This window comes from Vulpes lagopus, chromosome 4 (assembly GCF_018345385.1).
Source record: "Vulpes lagopus strain Blue_001 chromosome 4, ASM1834538v1, whole genome shotgun sequence".
In the NCBI taxonomy this organism is placed as follows: domain Eukaryota; kingdom Metazoa; phylum Chordata; class Mammalia; order Carnivora; family Canidae; genus Vulpes; species Vulpes lagopus.
Window position 1 is genome coordinate 15,320,011 of NC_054827.1, and position 18,128 is coordinate 15,338,138.

The 18,128-nt window shown below is 40.0% G+C and overlaps 1 protein-coding gene across 6 annotated transcripts in view; it reads right to left on the bottom strand.

Annotated features, from left to right (window-relative positions):
* Nucleotides 1–18,128, bottom strand: part of FAT1 (FAT atypical cadherin 1) — a 128,176-nt gene that overhangs the window by 61,606 nt on the left and 48,442 nt on the right. For all 6 annotated transcript variants that reach the window (XM_041753850.1, XM_041753844.1, XM_041753846.1 and 3 more), the window contains exon 3: nt 10,263–10,577. In XM_041753850.1, coding sequence (XP_041609784.1) covers nt 10,263–10,577 — 315 coding nt within the window. The remainder of the gene's footprint in view (nt 1–10,262; nt 10,578–18,128) is intronic.

Genomic DNA, 18,128 nt, shown 5'->3' on the forward strand with positions numbered 1-18,128 from the left:
GGGGAAAAAAATAAATCAAAAGAAGACTATATTGTGACACATGAAAAATACACGAAATTCAAATTGCAATGTCCATAAATAAAGTTTTATTGGAAGACAGCCGTGCCCATTCATTTTCATTTTGTCTTTGGCTACTTCCACTCAGTGACAGAGCTGAGTGGCTGTGACAGAGACAGGATGGCCCACAAAGCCTAAAATATTTACTACCTTGCCCTTTACAGAAAAAGCTTAATGTTCCTTGCAGTACATGGTTAATAAAACTAAGTTTAAACATCTAGCGTTATTTAGAAACTTCATGCTCTTTGGTCTAAAAATATTATAAAAATAAGATTAGCCTAAAAAGCAACCATTATGTCATAGAGGAATTCCTCGACACAAAGAACAGAGAAGGTACAGAAAAACTGGTTCCCAAACCACATTTACATCCCAAACCCACAAGCACACCGGGCGAATGTGGGAGGGGCTGTGCTCCCAGAAGTGGCAGTTAGGGAATTTATGTCTTTCTGGCGCCAACCCCCAGGTGACCTTTACCTCTCTGAAGTCATGTAATTATTTGTAAAATGGGAAAAACACCAATGGGGAAGACAGCAGACTCTTGGTACTGTTTGCAGCTCCAGCCGTCTCCCAGGGTTTCTTGTAAAGAAGAAGTATGTGAGGTTGCTTGTCAGAGATAAAGCTCAATGCACCTAATACATAATAAGCTACACTTGTCAGCAGCCCTCTGACTCCTAATGAAAGTTTTGTTCCGGCCTGATCCAAGAGCGAGGTCAAGGAACAGCGGCAGGGTGCAAGACTGGTCCAGGAAAGATCAGAGAACAACACAGAAGGGCGGCAAAGGAAGGAAAGCCACGGTTTGCTGGCTTCTCTTTGGCGGTCTTTTTCAAGCTCAAATCTCAAAGGTAACAGGCATGAGAGAGCCTGATGGAAATCAGCCTGAAGAGAGAGAAGCAGCAGGACTTACACGATTCAAACTGTGCCATGTGCTCCAGATCCAATAATGAGAAGAGATCAGCCTCCAAAAGAGGTGAAATTTTAACTCTACAGAATTGATAAAGGAAAAGCTAAGAAAATAGCTAAAAGCCTCCAACTCGTTTTTAAACCATTTAAGATTCCAAGGGGATGGAAATGGATCCAACAGCTGTCAAAGAGCCTAAGCCCTTTTACCATGCACACGCAGAGACACACAGAAATCACACACTCACATATATTCAAGAAGAATGCCTCTCCTTTGACTTACCAAACATTTCTGATGCATTTACTTTTAACCATAAAAATTGTTTTCAGTGTATTTGTTCCCAGACAGGAAGATATACATCCACAAATAAGAAGATATAAAAATATATTTACTAGACAGCGTAAAACCAGTGGATCAGCAAAATGGGTGGTGAGATGGACGTGCATATGCACAGATATTTCTATGATAATGTGGCAAAGTCCCCGATAAATAAAGTCATTTTCCTAAAGCACAGCATCCAAAACCATTAAGAGAAAAACCCAAGATGGGTATCACTTCATGTCCTATGACCGTACCTGTCTAGAAAGAATAGGAAAAAAACAGTTATGTCTTCTTGTTTGTATAGAAGGGAAACAAACTGCAAACACTAGCTGCCTCAAAGTGTTTCAAAATGTAGGTTTTATTATTCAAGTATGGTGAGGCCCACAAGTCAGGAGACCACTGTCACTCAAGAGAGAGTTGGTTATAATCCCCAGAGGGGACACACCATGCCACACAGGGGCACTCAGGGACACGCCAGGTCGGCCAGGGGGTAGAAGGAAGGAGGAGAGAGCACGGGAAAGAGACTTTGTTGTGGGTTCCACAAAATACACAAGCAAAGCAGAAGAAGCAGGTTTAGGACTGGCCGGTTTGAATGATCTCAGTGGGCTCTGGAGCAGAGAGGGCTGTGCTGGTTGTCTGATACCTGAATCTGGGAGATTAAGGCAGGTGGTCAGATAGGGGCTCAAACAGAGAACACAGCTAGATAAAGGAAGTGATTCCAATTATGGGTTCTGGACTTGCTTGTATGCATATGAAAAGTGGATCCTATGCAATCTCTATGCGATTTCAGTCTCTGCCCAGGTCAGGGGGGCCCTAGACAGGAGAGCATCAAGGAGAGAGAAAATAAAACCTAATTAATATATTAAGGAAGAAAACAGTGTGTCTATGGAACTGAAAAGGAACAAAAAATTTCCACTGGATACCCTTTTGTACCTTTTGAATTTTGTACTCTGAATGCACTATTTATAACAGGTAATGTAATTTATGTAATTTATGTTCTACACACACAGGCACACATGCATCTGTGCACAAACACACCTCTGCTTTCCAGCCTTCCTAACTAGAACACAGTGATGATGGATGGTTCCAGCCAGAACTTGAGAATCCCCATTCTGGGCATTAGGCACAATACTGTGATACAAATCTGGGGATGAAAGTGTACCACAAACAAACCCAGAATGTTGCTGAGCTTCTACTTAAGATAAACCTAGACACTCAATTTTCACTCCTTAAAAACATACCAAAAAATGGCTAAGACGACTCCTACTAATTACATGAGGTTTTAACAGTATATACATATTTATGGAAGTTCTAAATTGAGTAAGCTTTTTTTTTTTTTTTTTTTCCCCCAATTAAAAAGCAGTAGCTAAACTTCCACCACTTCCAGCCAGGGGGGCAGATTTAGCCTCCACCAGAAAATAAAACAAAACAAAACAGACAAAATAAGTGAAGTAAGGGTTTATGGGACATGAGGTAACAGACAAAGACAGCCAGTCCTCCCTGAGATGGGAACCTACAATGTCCCAGCTTATAGCCTCAAGACAGTTTCCAGACAACTGTCCCCTCCCAGGTGAAAAGTGAAGAGAAATGCGAGTATATGTCCACACAGAGACTTCTTCCTAAATGTTCACAGGAGCTTAATTTGTAACAGCCAAAAAGCACAGGAACACAAATGCCCAACAACAGGTGACCAGATAAATTACAGTGTACCTAGGCAAAGGATACCCCACAATAAAAAGGAAGATCCTTTTGGTACTAAAACATGCAGGAATCTCAAAGCAAATACATTAAGTACAAGAAGTTTTTCCAGGAAAAGAGAGTATATACTCCATGAGTCCATTTCCATAAAACTTTAGGAAATGCACATAGTGACCTAAAGCAGATGAGCGGTTGTATGAGGATACAGGTGGACAAGAGCTGGGGGGACGGGGAAACAAGAGGCATGGGAATCTTTTGGAAGAGACCGATGTGTTCACTGCTTGAGTGTGGGAATGGTTTCACAGCTGTATTGCTAGGTCAAAACTTACCAAACTGTTGGCTTTAAATGTGTGTCAGTTATACTTCAGTACGACTTTTTAAAAATAGATAAGAGAATAAAACTATGGTCTTTTCTAAAGCACGCCCGCACATAAAAGTAACAACACTTCAAAATTATCTGCAGATTGTGAAAGTAGCATATCACGCCTCAAAAGTTAAATTGTTAATACGGAGTAAAAAGACATTTTGCTACGGTGGTTTCAGTTTCCTGAGGCTGCTTGTAGAATCATGAAAGCTGTGAGGTGCACACTGGTCCCTATTGTTCAGGACTCCCCTTCTCTGTCCTTGACATGCCACAGAACGAAGCTATAACACGTTTGTCTGCAGGAGCCGGGCCTGTCAAGGCTCAGACAATCTAACATTCTGTGCTCCTGCCTCTCTCCCACTTGAGCAACAGCGGGATTTATGTTAAAAGAAGTAAATTTAACAAACAAAAAAGGACTTTAAAATACAGAGAACCGATGCTGCCAAAGAGGAGGTGGGGGCAGGTGGGAGCAGAGGGGGTTTGCGGGTGTTCTGGGGGGGGGTGTAAAAAGGAAATTTACCCTGACATTGGATGTAATTCAACAAAACATGTTAAAAATTCATGGTGTCAACAGAAGTGTGTCAGGAAAGGAAAAGAGAGCAAGTCTCTTCTGCTTGTATACCCTGAAAAAGGAAAGCCCTGCCCCCCAACCCACCCCCTCAATTAAACAACATAAGAACATCCAAAATGAAGAAAAACAGTTCCCCGCACCATGGTCAAGCACAAAAATGTTCAAACCTGCCGCTTAGGACCCAAAATTCAGATTACCAAATCCAGTCCTAGGAAGGTTTTTTGGTTTTATTTTTAGGTTTTATTTTTTCAAAAAACTATTTTGTCCTAATAAGACAAAAGGAGAAAAAAGTGGACTGTGGACATGCTTCCCTCCTCTCCAGAATGACTCAGTGAGGTCACCTGTTTTAGATTTCTACAAAACATTCTGAGGAATTACAGGCACATTCTTAAAAATAGGTCCTTATTTATAAAAATAACGTAAATATTGTCTTTCAACCGTTATTCCGGTATTGAAGATTTTCCCAGCGCATTCTCCCCCATACTCCTCTAACTTGATCGCCTGGCCGCTAATGCTCATCACCACATCAAACTGTCCCCCAACATGACGAACATCCCCTACCTCTTCTCCAACCGTCCACTTTCCCGACCTTCAAAATCAGCCCAGTAACTTGTGCAAGGGGCCTCACCCTCCTAACTACACCCACCCCATCAATCTGTTTCTCACCTCCTCCAGAGTTGTTTATCCCAGTCCAGGGCCACACTACCCCGTACCCACAGAAGTTTCCGTTTGCCATTTCACGTCCATCGACTATGAACTTTCCAAGCATCTCTTAACATGCTATATACAGAGGAGAGGCTCAGTAAACGCTTGATGCAAAAACACATGACTGAATGGCAATGAATTTAAGCTTTCTCTAGTCTGCTGGACATCCTGAAAAATCACCAGGGTCCTGAACTTATCTTTACCACCAAGGAGCAAGTGGATGCATTTTATTCCATCAAATGTGTTTATCCTGGATCAATTTACTAAAGTCTTGATTAATGCAGTTAATAGAGCAAATGTAGCAGATGTGAATGGAAGAGGAGGTGGCATCTTTCCCATAAATGATTCTGAGTGTCTGCACTCTGTAGACGTCCCTCGACAGGCGTGCAAAAAGGCTCGTCACTAATCACTAGATGGAAGGACCAGGAAGCCAGGTTTCCCCACGATCCCAGAGGTGAAAGCCTCACTCCTGCCCAAATCCCCTGATTTCCAGACCACTGATTTTCTCACTCAGCCATTAATTATTAAAGAACATGATTTAGGGTCTCCAGGTGGTGTTATGGTCAGTAAATCACAGGAACTTTCTTCTACAAGACTCTTTCATCGGCCTCCACGATCTGCCCTCCCATAATACCGACCTACCCATTAAAAATAGGTCTGCTTTAAACGTTTTGAGCAAGATGTATACTTTGAAGCATTGCAGTTGGGGCCCTGAGGATCATGCTCAAAGTTTCTGCTGAGTTGGGGGAACAGAATCATCTGGAGACAGGCCTTGTATAGCTATGCTTAATCTTTAATAACGAAGAAGCTAAAATACGGTTATTTCTTGATCTTTAGAGACTTTACGCGACTTGTGAAATCATTAGACTTCTTTACTACCCATACAGTTTGTAATATACTTCACAACAAAAACATTCTTGCGTTCTAACTATAGTTATTCCCCACTATTACCTGTCTTCAACTCATAAAAAAAAAAATAAAAGCTTCCTGTAATCCTTATGAATTTGCTCCTGTGGCCCTAGCAGCAGGATGCATGTGCTTCCCACCCAGGGGTTTCTGGAGCTGGCTGTGGACCCCCTGGAGGGGATTTATTATCCCTGAAGATCAAGAAGTTGTCTCAGCAAGACATCCCCTCCCAAGAACTGTCAGAATAGAAAGCTGTAACAGAAGATGCGATGCCACATTAATCACATTTCTTCGACACACATCAGCAGAGCAGGGCTCTGGTCCTTTCAGAGGCCCCAGAGATCACCAAGGTTTCAAGGCTGCCCACAACAGACATCAGTTCTTTAAGCGTCTTTAATTACACATTATGCCCAGACCTAGAGCACTGCCTCAGATGTTCAAAAAGCACAATTACTGCTTGCTTGTTTGCCTGTCTCTTCACAGAAGATTCCCTCTAATCTAGAAGAGAGAAGACACAGGGAAAATGAATACACTTTAAAGTCTAATTCGTCAATTTTAAAATTGGAGATAGCTATATTCTGAATTATCGTCCTCAAGACTAACTTCTAGATTCCTACTGCCTCCCAATTTGACTCTGAAACCCTGTGAAATTTTTATAGACTTCTTATCTTTCTTCTTTTGTGTTTCATAGTGCCTTCTAATTTTTTGGCTTGGTTCTCTTTCATTTTATTTCACAAAAATGAAGCTGAACTTGGCTACTGCTTGTGCAGTAAAAACACTATGCAAGTGTGCTACTTCAACAAGCCTCTTGTGAATCATTTACAGATGCTGATTCCAGTCTTCATGACTCTGTATAATCTCTTCATTCCAGGCCTTTCTCATGGGCTCAGGCTCCTGCAGCCTACCCCCAATGCTTCCAAAACAACTCTCAGATCTTGTCTCTCTCTTCTGTAATTAAATTCATATATGGCTCAATTATTTTTTTTTACTTTATTTTTTGGTCTTCATTTCATTTCCTCATAAGTGCACTCTTTAATTCCCATCACCTCTTTCCCTCATCCCCCCACCTCCTCCCCTCTAGTAACCATCAGTTTGTTCTTTAGAGTTGAGAGGCTGTTTCTTGCTTTATCTCTCGCTCTTTTTTCTTCTTTGCTCATTTGTTTGTCTCCTTAAATTCTTCACATGAGTGAGATCATATGGTATGTCTTTATCTGACAGACTTAATCATTACACTTTATAGCTCCATCTATGTTGTTGCAAATGCCAAGATTTTGTTCTTTCTTATAGCTAATACTCCATTGTGTGTATGCATATATATACACGTGCGTATGTATACATACACACACACACACACACACAGACACCATTTCTTCATTTATCCACTGATGAACAACTGGGTGGCTTCCACTGTTTGACTATTGTAAATAATGCTACTATAAACATCAGGGTGTACGTATCCCTTTGAATTAGTGTTTTTCTATCTTTTGGATAAATACTCAGTAGTGCCATTGCTGGATCATAGAGTAGCTCTATTTTTAATTTTTTGAGGACCTCCATACAGTTTTCCACAGTGGCTGCACCAGCTTGCATTCCCATCAACAGTGCAGGATGGTTCCTTTTTCTCCACATCCTCACCAACACCTGTTGTGTCTTAAGTTGTTAATTTTAGCCACTCAGGTATGAGGGGAGGTCTCATTCTACCTTTCATTTGCATTTCCCTCATGATGAGTGACACTGAGCATCTATCTCTTCATGTGTCTGTTGGCCATCTGGATGTCTTCTTTGGAGAAATACCCATTCAAGTCTTCTGCTCATTTTTAAATTGGATTATCTGTTTTGCAGGTATTGAGTTGTAGCAGTTCTTTATATATTTTGGATACTAGCCAATAATTAGGTATGTCATTTGCAAATATCTCCCCCCATTCTGTAGGTTACCTTTTAGTTTTGTTTCCTTTGCTGTGCAGAAGCTTTTTATTTTCATGTAGTCCCAAAAGATTAGTTTTGCTTTTGTTTCTCTTGCGTCAGGCGACATATCTAGAAAAACGTTGCTATGGCCAATGTCAAAGAGGTTACTGCCTGTGTTCTCTTCTAGGATTTGTATGGTTTCAAGTTATTACATTTTGAGTTTATGTTGTGTGTATGGTGTGAGAAAGTGGTCCGTTCATTTGCATGCTGCTGGTCCAGTTTTCCCAACATCATTTGTTGAAGCAACTGTCCTTTTCCCATTAGATATTCTTTCCTGCTTGCAGTGTCAAAGATTAGTTGATCATACAGTTGTGGGTTTATTTCTAGGTTTTCTATTCTGTTCCACTGATCTATGTGTCTATTTTTATGCCAGAACCATACTGTTTTGAAGACTGCAGCTTTGCCCTTCTTTTTCAAGATTGCTTTGGCTATTTGAGGTCCTTTGTGGTTCTATACAAATTTTAGGATTGTTTATTTTAGCTCTGTGAAAAATGCTGTTGGTATTCTGATAGGGATTGCGTTAAATGTGCAGACTGCTTTGGGTAGTAAAGACATTTTAACAATATTTGTTCTCCCAATCCACGATCATAGAATATCTTTCCGTTTCTTTGTATCCTCTTCAATTTCTTTAATTAGTTTCTTACTGTTTTCAGAGTATAGGTCTTTGACCTCTTTGGTTAGGTTTATCCTAGGGATCTTATTATTTTGAGTATCACTGTAAATGGGACTGTTTTCTTAATTTCTCTTTCTGCTGCTTCATTATTGGTGTATAGAAATGCAATGGATTTCTGTACACTGATTTTGTATCCTGCGACTTTACTGAATTCATTTATCAGTTCTAGCACTTTTTGTGGAGTCTTTATAGTTTTCTATATACAGTTATCATGTTGTCAGAAAATAGTGGGAGTTTTACTTTTTCCTTACCAATTTGGACACCTTTTATTCCTTTTTGTTGTCTGATTGCTATGGCTGGGACTTCCAGCACTATGTTGAATAAAAGTGGTGAGAATGGACATCTCTGTCTTGTTCCTAACCTTAGGGGAAAAGCTCTCAGTTTTTTACCATTAAGGATGATATTAGCTATCCTCATAAGGCCTTCATTATGTTGAGGGAATGTTCCTTCTAGACCTACTTTGCAGAAGGTTTTTATGATGAATGGATGTTGTACTTTGTCAGCTCAATCATTCTTAAATCATTTTTTAATTTTTTTTTTTTTTACAGAGTGTGCACATGCATGCGGGTGGGGGAGGGTGGTGCGGAGCAGAGGGAAGAGAGAGAATCTTAAGTCAGCTCCATTGTCAGAGCAGAGCCTGATTGGGGCTCAATCGCAGGACCCTGAGATCATGACCTGAGCCGAAATCAAGAGTCTGATGCTTAAATGACTAAGTCACCTAGGCACCCCCAACTCAATCATTCTTGATAATCAAACCTCATTCTTTTTGCTTATCAAAGAGACACATCAAAATTCAGCCAGAGCTAAGGCATAATTAACTCACAAAAAATAATCTCATACATTCAAGATTAATCTTGTACTTAAGTTTACTTTCAACAATCAAGACAGACTCTATGAATGACAAGAGGTTTAAAAACAACCAACATTTTAATATGCTTTTTAGAGACAAAACATATACACTGATCTCTACCTGGTACAGTGGTTTTGGTACAGATACTGACCTCAATCTTCTTTCTACCTCAAAAATAAAATTCAACAAAGAACACAAAATAAGAATAGTACAATAAAGTGGACAGCGAAGACTGGTAAGGAAGTGGAAAATGCCTCTTTAATTTTGATTTTTGCATATTATTATATATCAAATAGACAACCCAGTAACTTAACAGGCCAACTCCCCTAGAATAAGGAAAAGAGATAATTACCAAAGACATGATGGCGGTATATACATACATTAGTCAATCTCCCTCTTCAGAACATTTCGTTAACCAGATTCTATTGAAAAGTACATCACTGAACCATCCCTACTTTCAAAGGCCAGTGATCTATTCGATAAGAAGTTTTCTTTCCAACAAATAAACAATCCTCACAATGTCATATGGTGATTCTGTCTTAAGTGCGATTAAGAAATCACAAGTGGAAGCTCTTTTTTGTGTGAAATAAGGCAAAAGAGAAGAACTAATAAAAACAGAGATGCTGTCAAATGTAAAAGAACAAAGATTAAGAGTTGATACTGATTTCGGAAGAGTATTTTGGAGTCAAGGAGCTACCCACTTACAAGCAGGGGGTCAGACCCTGGGAAAACAGAGGGAAAACCTGATGTATCAGTTCAAGAAGGTAACTGCTCCCAATCTGAAAACTGTTTAATCTTGATCCTCTCTTGCCTGCAGAGCCACAGAAATACTCTATGAAAAAATTCTAAAACCACACAGAAAGATACTGCGAATTGTGAAATTCCTTTGATAATTCTTCATAAAAAGCAGAGTTCAGAACACTGAACACTTAGCAGCAGTAGAATCTGCAGTGAGTTTAAGATATATCACTAATTTAGGAGCTTTTACTGAAACACTGTATTTGTTTTTTCACCTGAAAGTGAAATTCCACTAATGAGCAAAGTCATAAAATAAGCTCTATAAAAACAAGTTCAAAGGGGATAAAGAAAAACATTTGGATTAAGTTCTCATCAGGAAATAAAGCCTTGTTTGGAATAACTCAAAGGGGAAATGATTTATCAAAATAAAGAAAAGTGGTAAAATTAAGAAAATTCTTAATTTCCCCGCATCCAGAAGTGTTAAGCATAAAGGTTTCACACACTATCGATACATACCTGTTTTAGGATGTATTGAAAAAAATCCTTGTGGATTTCCACTTGTAATTTTGTACATCAGTTTGTCATTAGAGCTAGAATCTGGATCAAATGCCTCTATTTGGACCACTGATACATCCTTGGGAGAATTTTCTATTATTTCTGGGTAATAAACAGGCTCTGATGTCTGCGGTGCATTGTCATTGACATCCTCAACCTCTATGTAGATCTCTATAAATGAGGAGAGAGGCACCACACCCCGATCTGCTGCATAGACTGTTAGCCAGTAATGCGAGGTAGACTCCCGGTCCAGTCGATCTGAAGTCTCTATGACACCTGGAAAGAAAGAAGACAGCATGTCGTCAACAACAACAACAACAACCTGCCTCGTTGACCAAGTGTCAACCTAAATAACAACTCTTTTTCTCAAAGGCTTGTGCGTCACTTAGAGTTGCATGCTCTCGGGCACATTAGCCTCTGTTTCTTTCTGTAAGATGGAAACAACAGTATGTTCACAGGTTGATTAAATGAGCAAATACACACATAAACAATTAGACTAGCATCCTGTGGGTAGTATGGTCTGTCCAAGTGTTTATTATTATTAGTGTTAGGTGTCGGGCACCATGCAGAACCCTTTACAAATAGTATCCCAGTTAAGTCTCAAAATAACCCAAGAAGATGGGCACTAAGAGATCAGCTAATGGCCCAGTGCTCTGTGTTTCCAAGGATGAAATTTGTGAGATTCTCTATTTTTCCTAAAGGTTAATCAGGGACCAAGAGACAAAATCAACAAGCCATGATCCAGGTCAGAGCCCCCAGTCTGGGGGCCTGCTTCCCACACTGCATTCATGTGACTGCTGCTAGAGTCTAGATACAGAGGCGACATTCCTCGGCGCATCGCAGTTTGTTATACACAGAGTACAGCGTGTCAAAATCCAGAATAAGGGTCTGCTCAAGTCTCTTGCCCATAGAATGAAACCCTTTAGTTTCTTTTAATGCCCCCTTAGGCAAATGGCAAGACAACCAGTGTGCTAAAAATATAAATTCTGCTACAATCATGAGTAAGCTCCACAAGGGCAGAGGCCACATCGTTCTTGAATTCCAACTGGCAGAGCCTGCACCTTCCCCAGAGCCCAATAATTACTTATTCAATTACTTATTCAATTAAATAGGTTTATATATTTACTTATCTATTTATTTTTTGTAAATAGATGCCTTATGCTGAAGATGGTACAGAAAGTTCCTCAATTGGGACCCAAACTAGAACACAGTTCCTACTAAGTCAACCAGTAAAAGATGAGTTACAGGATTACAAAGAGGGTTAAAGTGTCTGTAATGTTCTGGCCCAGCCACTGAAACCAGTCAAAACCTTACTCAATTCCAGGATTAACCACTTCTCAGGATAATGATAAAGTGGAAATATCCATTACTCTTAGGGAAATCCCACCTGTTTATTCAATGGTGTGATCCTGTCCTTTGGTGTTCCTGAAATATTGCACTTCATTTTTTTTTTTCTTGTGCATTAATCATTCTGAATGAATGCTACTTTTGAGGATTCAACACTATAGGATTCAGGTTGGACTTTGGAAATCCTACAACTCTAAGCATTACTGGTTACCCATTCAGCAAACTACTACAGGAAAAAGAATAATTTTTTTTTTTTTTAAGATTTTATTTATTTGTCAGAGAGAGAGAACACAAGCAGGGGGAACAGCAGGCAGAAGGAGAGGGAGAAGCAGGCTCCCCACTGAGCAGGAAGCCCAATGCAGGGCTGGATCCCAGGATCAGGGGATCATGACCTGAGCCAAAGGCACATGATTAACCAACTGAGCCACCCAAGTGCCCGAAGAAATGTCAATTTAATCTGCACCGAAAATGAAACCGTGTTTATCTCAACCAAACATAAATCTGCTTTCTTACGTTTTGATCACTGCATTAATGTACATCTTTACTTATGTGAAGCAGTATCACAAAAACTCACTTATTTCGAGTGTCAGATTATCGTATCTAACACCCCCCCAAAGGTTTACAAGGTATAAATACCAAACTTAACCAAATATTAAAATGTGAACTAGATGACCATGAAATGAAGACCGCTATTCAGAAAGCATAATTATGTACAATGGTTTCATTAATTCTTAGCAAACCCTCAAAATGGATCCATAATATTCCCATGAATAATGAACAAAGCCTCACAACTCTTAAATAAAAAGGAACTAACTGGTCTCCCTATGCAGCAGAGGTAACTGTCAGAAAAATCCAGCATGTTTTCCTTTTTGTCTAATCCAAACATAGTCTACGTGTATCCAGTCTGTTCACTAAATTAGTAAAACTCTACCTGTTTTTGGCCTGAAAGAAGAGTGTCCTTAGTGACCAAGGGAAAAGTAATGTTTTCCAGTTTCCCTTTTCATCACCCCCATCAAGGGGTGCAAAGGAAGTCAGGGAATAACAGAATGTTCTCTCTACTCAGATTGCATATTAATAAATGAGTGTACATATGTTCTTTGTGCTCTGCCATTAAAATGTAACATGATTCCTCTGACAGGTGAAGAATTAGCAAATTTCAAGAAGAAAGCTACATGGTTGGTGTTTGTATTTACCTCTTTCTGGCTCTAATACTCCCTTCATGTTGCTATCTGCTTTTTTTTTTTTTAATTGTGTCCCTCTAAGTGTGATCTGTAGGCATTCAGTAACAATGATAATTACAGAAACAAATTTGTTCAGTGTTTACTGTATGCCAGGCACTATGATAACCGTCTCACACTCACTACTGTGTTGTCACAGCCAACCTGACTACATATATGGATCTATCATCCTCAAATGGCAGATGAAGACCTCAGATTAAGAGTGATGAGGAACTTTCCTGGGGTCATAATAAATGGCAGAGCTGGAGTTCAAACACCATGAACCTTTGACGTCAGTGCCAACAAAATGCCACTGGTCCAAGGTAGTACGACATAAATGTAGTAAACAAAATATAATGTGAAAACTCTAAAAGGACAAGTCAAACCTATTTTTTTTTACATGTCAGTATTCAGAAGGATTGTATTAAATGTTCATTCACATATAATAACTTTCTCCAGTTTCATGGTGGAAGAAAAAAAAAGAAAATATATAATATTTGCAGTTTATATATAAGTATCTAAATTACGTAAGTATACAGCATATAAGTATATATAAGTATATAATGTAAAATACAAATACAAGGTTTAAATCACAGGCAAAAGCAGCTATTTCTTTTCCATCAAGTTTCACTTCGAGTCTACTCTAAGTACGCGGACTGTAGCATACAATTATGGGATGCCTTCTGCTGGGAGCCACCCTTCTCCCCGCTATCACCTGGCAAATAGAGGATCAACTGTATCCTTCTTTGCGTGACCTTGTAGCCACCATCAGGAGAAGTTGTTTCCAAATCCAAGGTAACTCCCAGATATTTCTTAACATTAAAAGTTAGAGGACAGGGATGGCTAGGTGGCACAGTCGGTTAAGTATCTGCCTTTGGCTCAGATCATGAACCTGGGGTCCTAGGATCAAGTCTCACATCAGGCTCCCTGGTCAGCGGGGAGTCTGCTTCTCCCTTTGCCCCTCCTCCTATTCATGCTCAACCACGCACTCTCTCTCTCTCTCAAATAAAATCTTAAAAAAAGAGAGAGCAAAGTGGCTCTCCTCAAATATGGGAGAAAACCAGGATGGTATTAATTAGCAATTAAAATATTAAATATGCCTAAGAGAGATGCTCAGATGTTCATCTTTCATGAATTCATGGAGTATATATATTTATATCATAGTAATTGCTAAGATGTTTATGTTTACATGTATTTTAATTATTATATCCTTGTAAAAAATTATTTAATACAGCTTAGAGAGAACTGTAAAATAAAGTGAATTTTTGATGCCAAAGGGAAAGGAGGGCATACTGAGTTATGTCTTCTAACAAGAATGCTCAAATTCACAATAATTCAAGTCAGCCTACTGTATTTATAAGTATTTTTTAAAGTACACAAAGGGCTTGCCTAGGTACTTCACATGCATTAAATCACTTACAGGACACACACATACTATAAGATGTTCACCCCAGCTTTACAAATGAGGAAAGAGGCTCAAGCCCTAGAGGGGCTAAGAAACATGCTCCAATCAACAGTTGTGGGATCTGAATCAGACGGTCTGATTCCAGGACTCAGGGTCTTCACCACAGGCTAGACTGCCATGACCGAGCCCAGCATCACGGTCACAGGTTCCACGGCACCAAAGACACTGGGGACCACCAGGGGCTGATGCCATGAAGAGAAGCTGCAAGTTTTCAATTGCTTACGTAAAGGTGCTCCCCCCCCCACCGCCCCAACACCTGAAGGACAATAAAAGAAAGGAATATTCAAGGACTCTGGCCACAGAGGTTCGGGGAGAGTGCCTAAGTCTTATTCTAACTGCTGATTCTACTTCTAAGCACTATTTTTAAGAGCAGAAAGTGGGAAAAGACCTCATGTATGCAAAGTTATTTTATGTTCTGCTTTTTCATCTCCCTGCTCAGTCACGATGTGCATCTACTGAAGACTTCCAGGCACGAAGCACCACACTGAGCTCCACCTTGACCCGGGGAAGAGCCAGAAGCGGTCTGGGCTACACAGGGACAAAGAAAGAGTAGCAGATCTAGCCTTGGCGACCTCAACAACAGTAGACCGGCAATCCAACAGTGCAACTCCCTTGTTTTTATAGAAAGCTGGAAGGATCTGCCAAGTTTAGGAAGCTAAGCAGGTACAGAGTTTAGAATCTAGAATGAGGCACCTCCTCAGTCAGGGGCTCATCAGAACTGAGCATCTGGAAGACAAGCAGTGTCCACACTCCCACCTGTATCCCCAATCCTCCCTGTAGCCGCCACCAACATGGACAGATGGATTCCCTCTGTAATTTCAGCAGTACCTTCAATCATTCATAAGAGACAAATCTCGGGGCACCTGGGTGGCTCAGTGGTTGAGCGTCTGCCTCTGGCTCAGAGCGTGATCCCGGGGTCATGGGATCGAGTCCCATCTGCTTCTCCCTCTGCCTATTTCTCTGCCTCTCTCCCTGTGACACTCAGGAATAAATAAATAAAATCTTTAAAAATAAAATAAAAGAGAAATCTTCAAAATTCTACACCGAGGACTCCATCAGTACCTTTGATGCCAGAAAGTGACAACCAAAGCTCCCAGCCAGCACTGAAGTGAATCTACTTTATTCTCAAAACTTCACCTCCCTCCTATCAGTCTCTACCCATGACCCCAGCTTCCAATAACCACCTTTTCGGCACGTTATAAATTCCCTTTTCCTAAACAATTCTCTAACAACTACAGAACCACCAACGACAGCTATAAATTTCCAAACTCCAGTCTTGAAGATACCGCTCATTAACACATGCCACATTAATACCATATTTATTTGGCACATGTGTCCATCCACACACAAACTCTTCCCTACATCTTCAAACTTCTTGCCTTCTTTCTCTGCCATCTCTGCTCTTATTTTTGTTTCCTTTTTTTTAAAGATTTTATTTATTTATTCATGAGAGACACACAGAGGCAGAGACACAGGGAGAGGGAGAAGCAGGCTCCCAGGACCCCAGGATCACACCCTGAGCTGAAGGCCAATGCTCAACCACTGAGCCACCCAACCCCTCCTTCCCCTGCTTTTACTTTCCGAGGGGCCAAGAATAGCATGCAACTCGATGATCTGTAAGCCTGGGCTGTAAGAGCAAGAGAAGTGGGAGCCCAGACCCTCCACAGGTCTCTCCAACCAGAAGATCAAGAGCAAGGTTCTCCCGAATCACGAGGTTCTGGTACAGTAGGGGAGGTCAGGGTGCTGCTTCGTGATTCTGGGATGTATACTGTGAGTATGGAGACAAGTTTAGACAAGCCTGTTATATGCACCACCCAGCAATGTTACAAGGAATCATTCCTTTGCTTTAATGAAACATGACAGAGGCAATAAATGACTAGCTTTCCAACCTCAAGAATACAATGAAGACATTTTCAAGAAAAGTTGTTAATAAGCTGAGAAATTTGAAAGAAGCCGGAAATCTGGAGCTCTTAAAGTAAAAATATTTATCATTCCAAACATACCCTCTAGGATTTCAGAGCCACCACCAGATGTCACTATGGAAACTGACTTTAGAAGTGCATACAGTGGAACAGCTAGACTGAAAGGGGAAATAAATACAATGTAATTTTGTTAAAAGAGCTTGACCCATGTAGTTGAAAAGAGCTCACAGCAAAATGTCTTTCTAGAAGATTCATGCCTGTCCATATGTAATAATTAGGTACCGATGCTGTCTTTTTCATATCCTGATTATCCCAAGGTTACAGGCTATAGTATTAGTTCCTCAAGTAAATGATTCAAAAGCACAGAGAGGTTTCCAAGAATAAACCATTCCTGCTACCCACCACTGATGGCTAATGGCGTTAACTCGAATATTTGTCCTTGAATAGGAAAGGCCAGCACGTCCTCCAGCTGACACGTCCTCCAGCTGACACAGGTGGAACAGGATGCTTTCAACACAGTGATTTTTAAGGCAAAAAGTAAAATTATATGTAGCCACTATACTGCCAAAAATGTTTTAACTCAAATTTCCATGGCCACAGAACATCTTTCTTCCTGGAATTTTCTTTGTTTAACAGGTCTTGGCCCCCTTATCAAGCCCCAATGCCAAAAGTTTCAACAAAACCTTGCTATTTCAGATTCTTCAGCTACTCCAGCTCAAAAATACTTAGCATCAGCAGCAACGGCCGGGCAACAGAAATTTGCAAATCTTTCTCTCCTTTCTGTTAGATCATGCCACATGCATTTTGTTTTTAATTTTTCTGGAACCAAGCTGAAGGCAGCAACTGTATGAAAGCCTCTTTGGTCAATCACAAGAAAAACAAATCATGTTTTGTTTTAAACATGAAATACAATTTTGGATAATATTTTCCCTGTGGCAACAAGCAACTGACTACTTCTTCCTCTAATTCTGTAGTCTTCATCATACACAGAATAACTCTTCTGGAAATAAATGTTTTCCCAAGTATAAAAACAATACTCAATTTTTTTTTTTTTTTAGATTTTTTTTTCAACACTACTCACTTTAAAAGAACAGATACTTTCTACACACTGGAGATGCAATATCTATGTGTCTGCAATTAATCCATAAATGGTTATAATTTTTTCCTAAATATGGAAAACCCAGAAATCCCACAGATGTCATATTAAATATTAATCTGCTACAAGACATTCTGCTTTGAAATTAAATTTTAAAAGCAGACTATAGGCTCCCTCTTAAAATGCAAACCATTTGAGGGCAGGGATGTTTTGCCTGTTTTGTTTGGGCCTGGTAAATAGTGGGTGCTTGTTAAGCATGTGTTGTTGAAAAAAAGGAGGTCCATCACCAACCAACCAGTTAAGTCTAAGAAACATCCATAGCCAACACAAACGAGCAGGAGGGGACAGGAGGACTAAACGTAATGGGGGAGCCTGGGCAGGATCCTGGACCAGAAAAGGCACACTGGGAAAAAGCTGAGGAAATCTGAAAGAACTCTGGGCTGTAGTTAGTAAGAATGTATCAATATTGGTTTATTAATTACAATGAAAAGACATACTAATGTACAACATTAACAGGGGAAATTTTGTGTGGGATGGGGCTCAATTTTTCTATTTAATGTGTTTCCTTCTTTAAGGGATAAAATGTCCAAATTTTTATCTCATTTTCATTAAGTACTAAATGTTATATATATACACATACTTTTATGTGTGTGTATACACATATATATAAATCAACTTTTTTTTTTAAAGTAAGCTCTACACCCAACATGGGGCTTGAACTCATGACCCAGAGATCAAGAGTTGCAAGCTCCAGGGATCCCTGGGTGGCTCAGGGGCTTA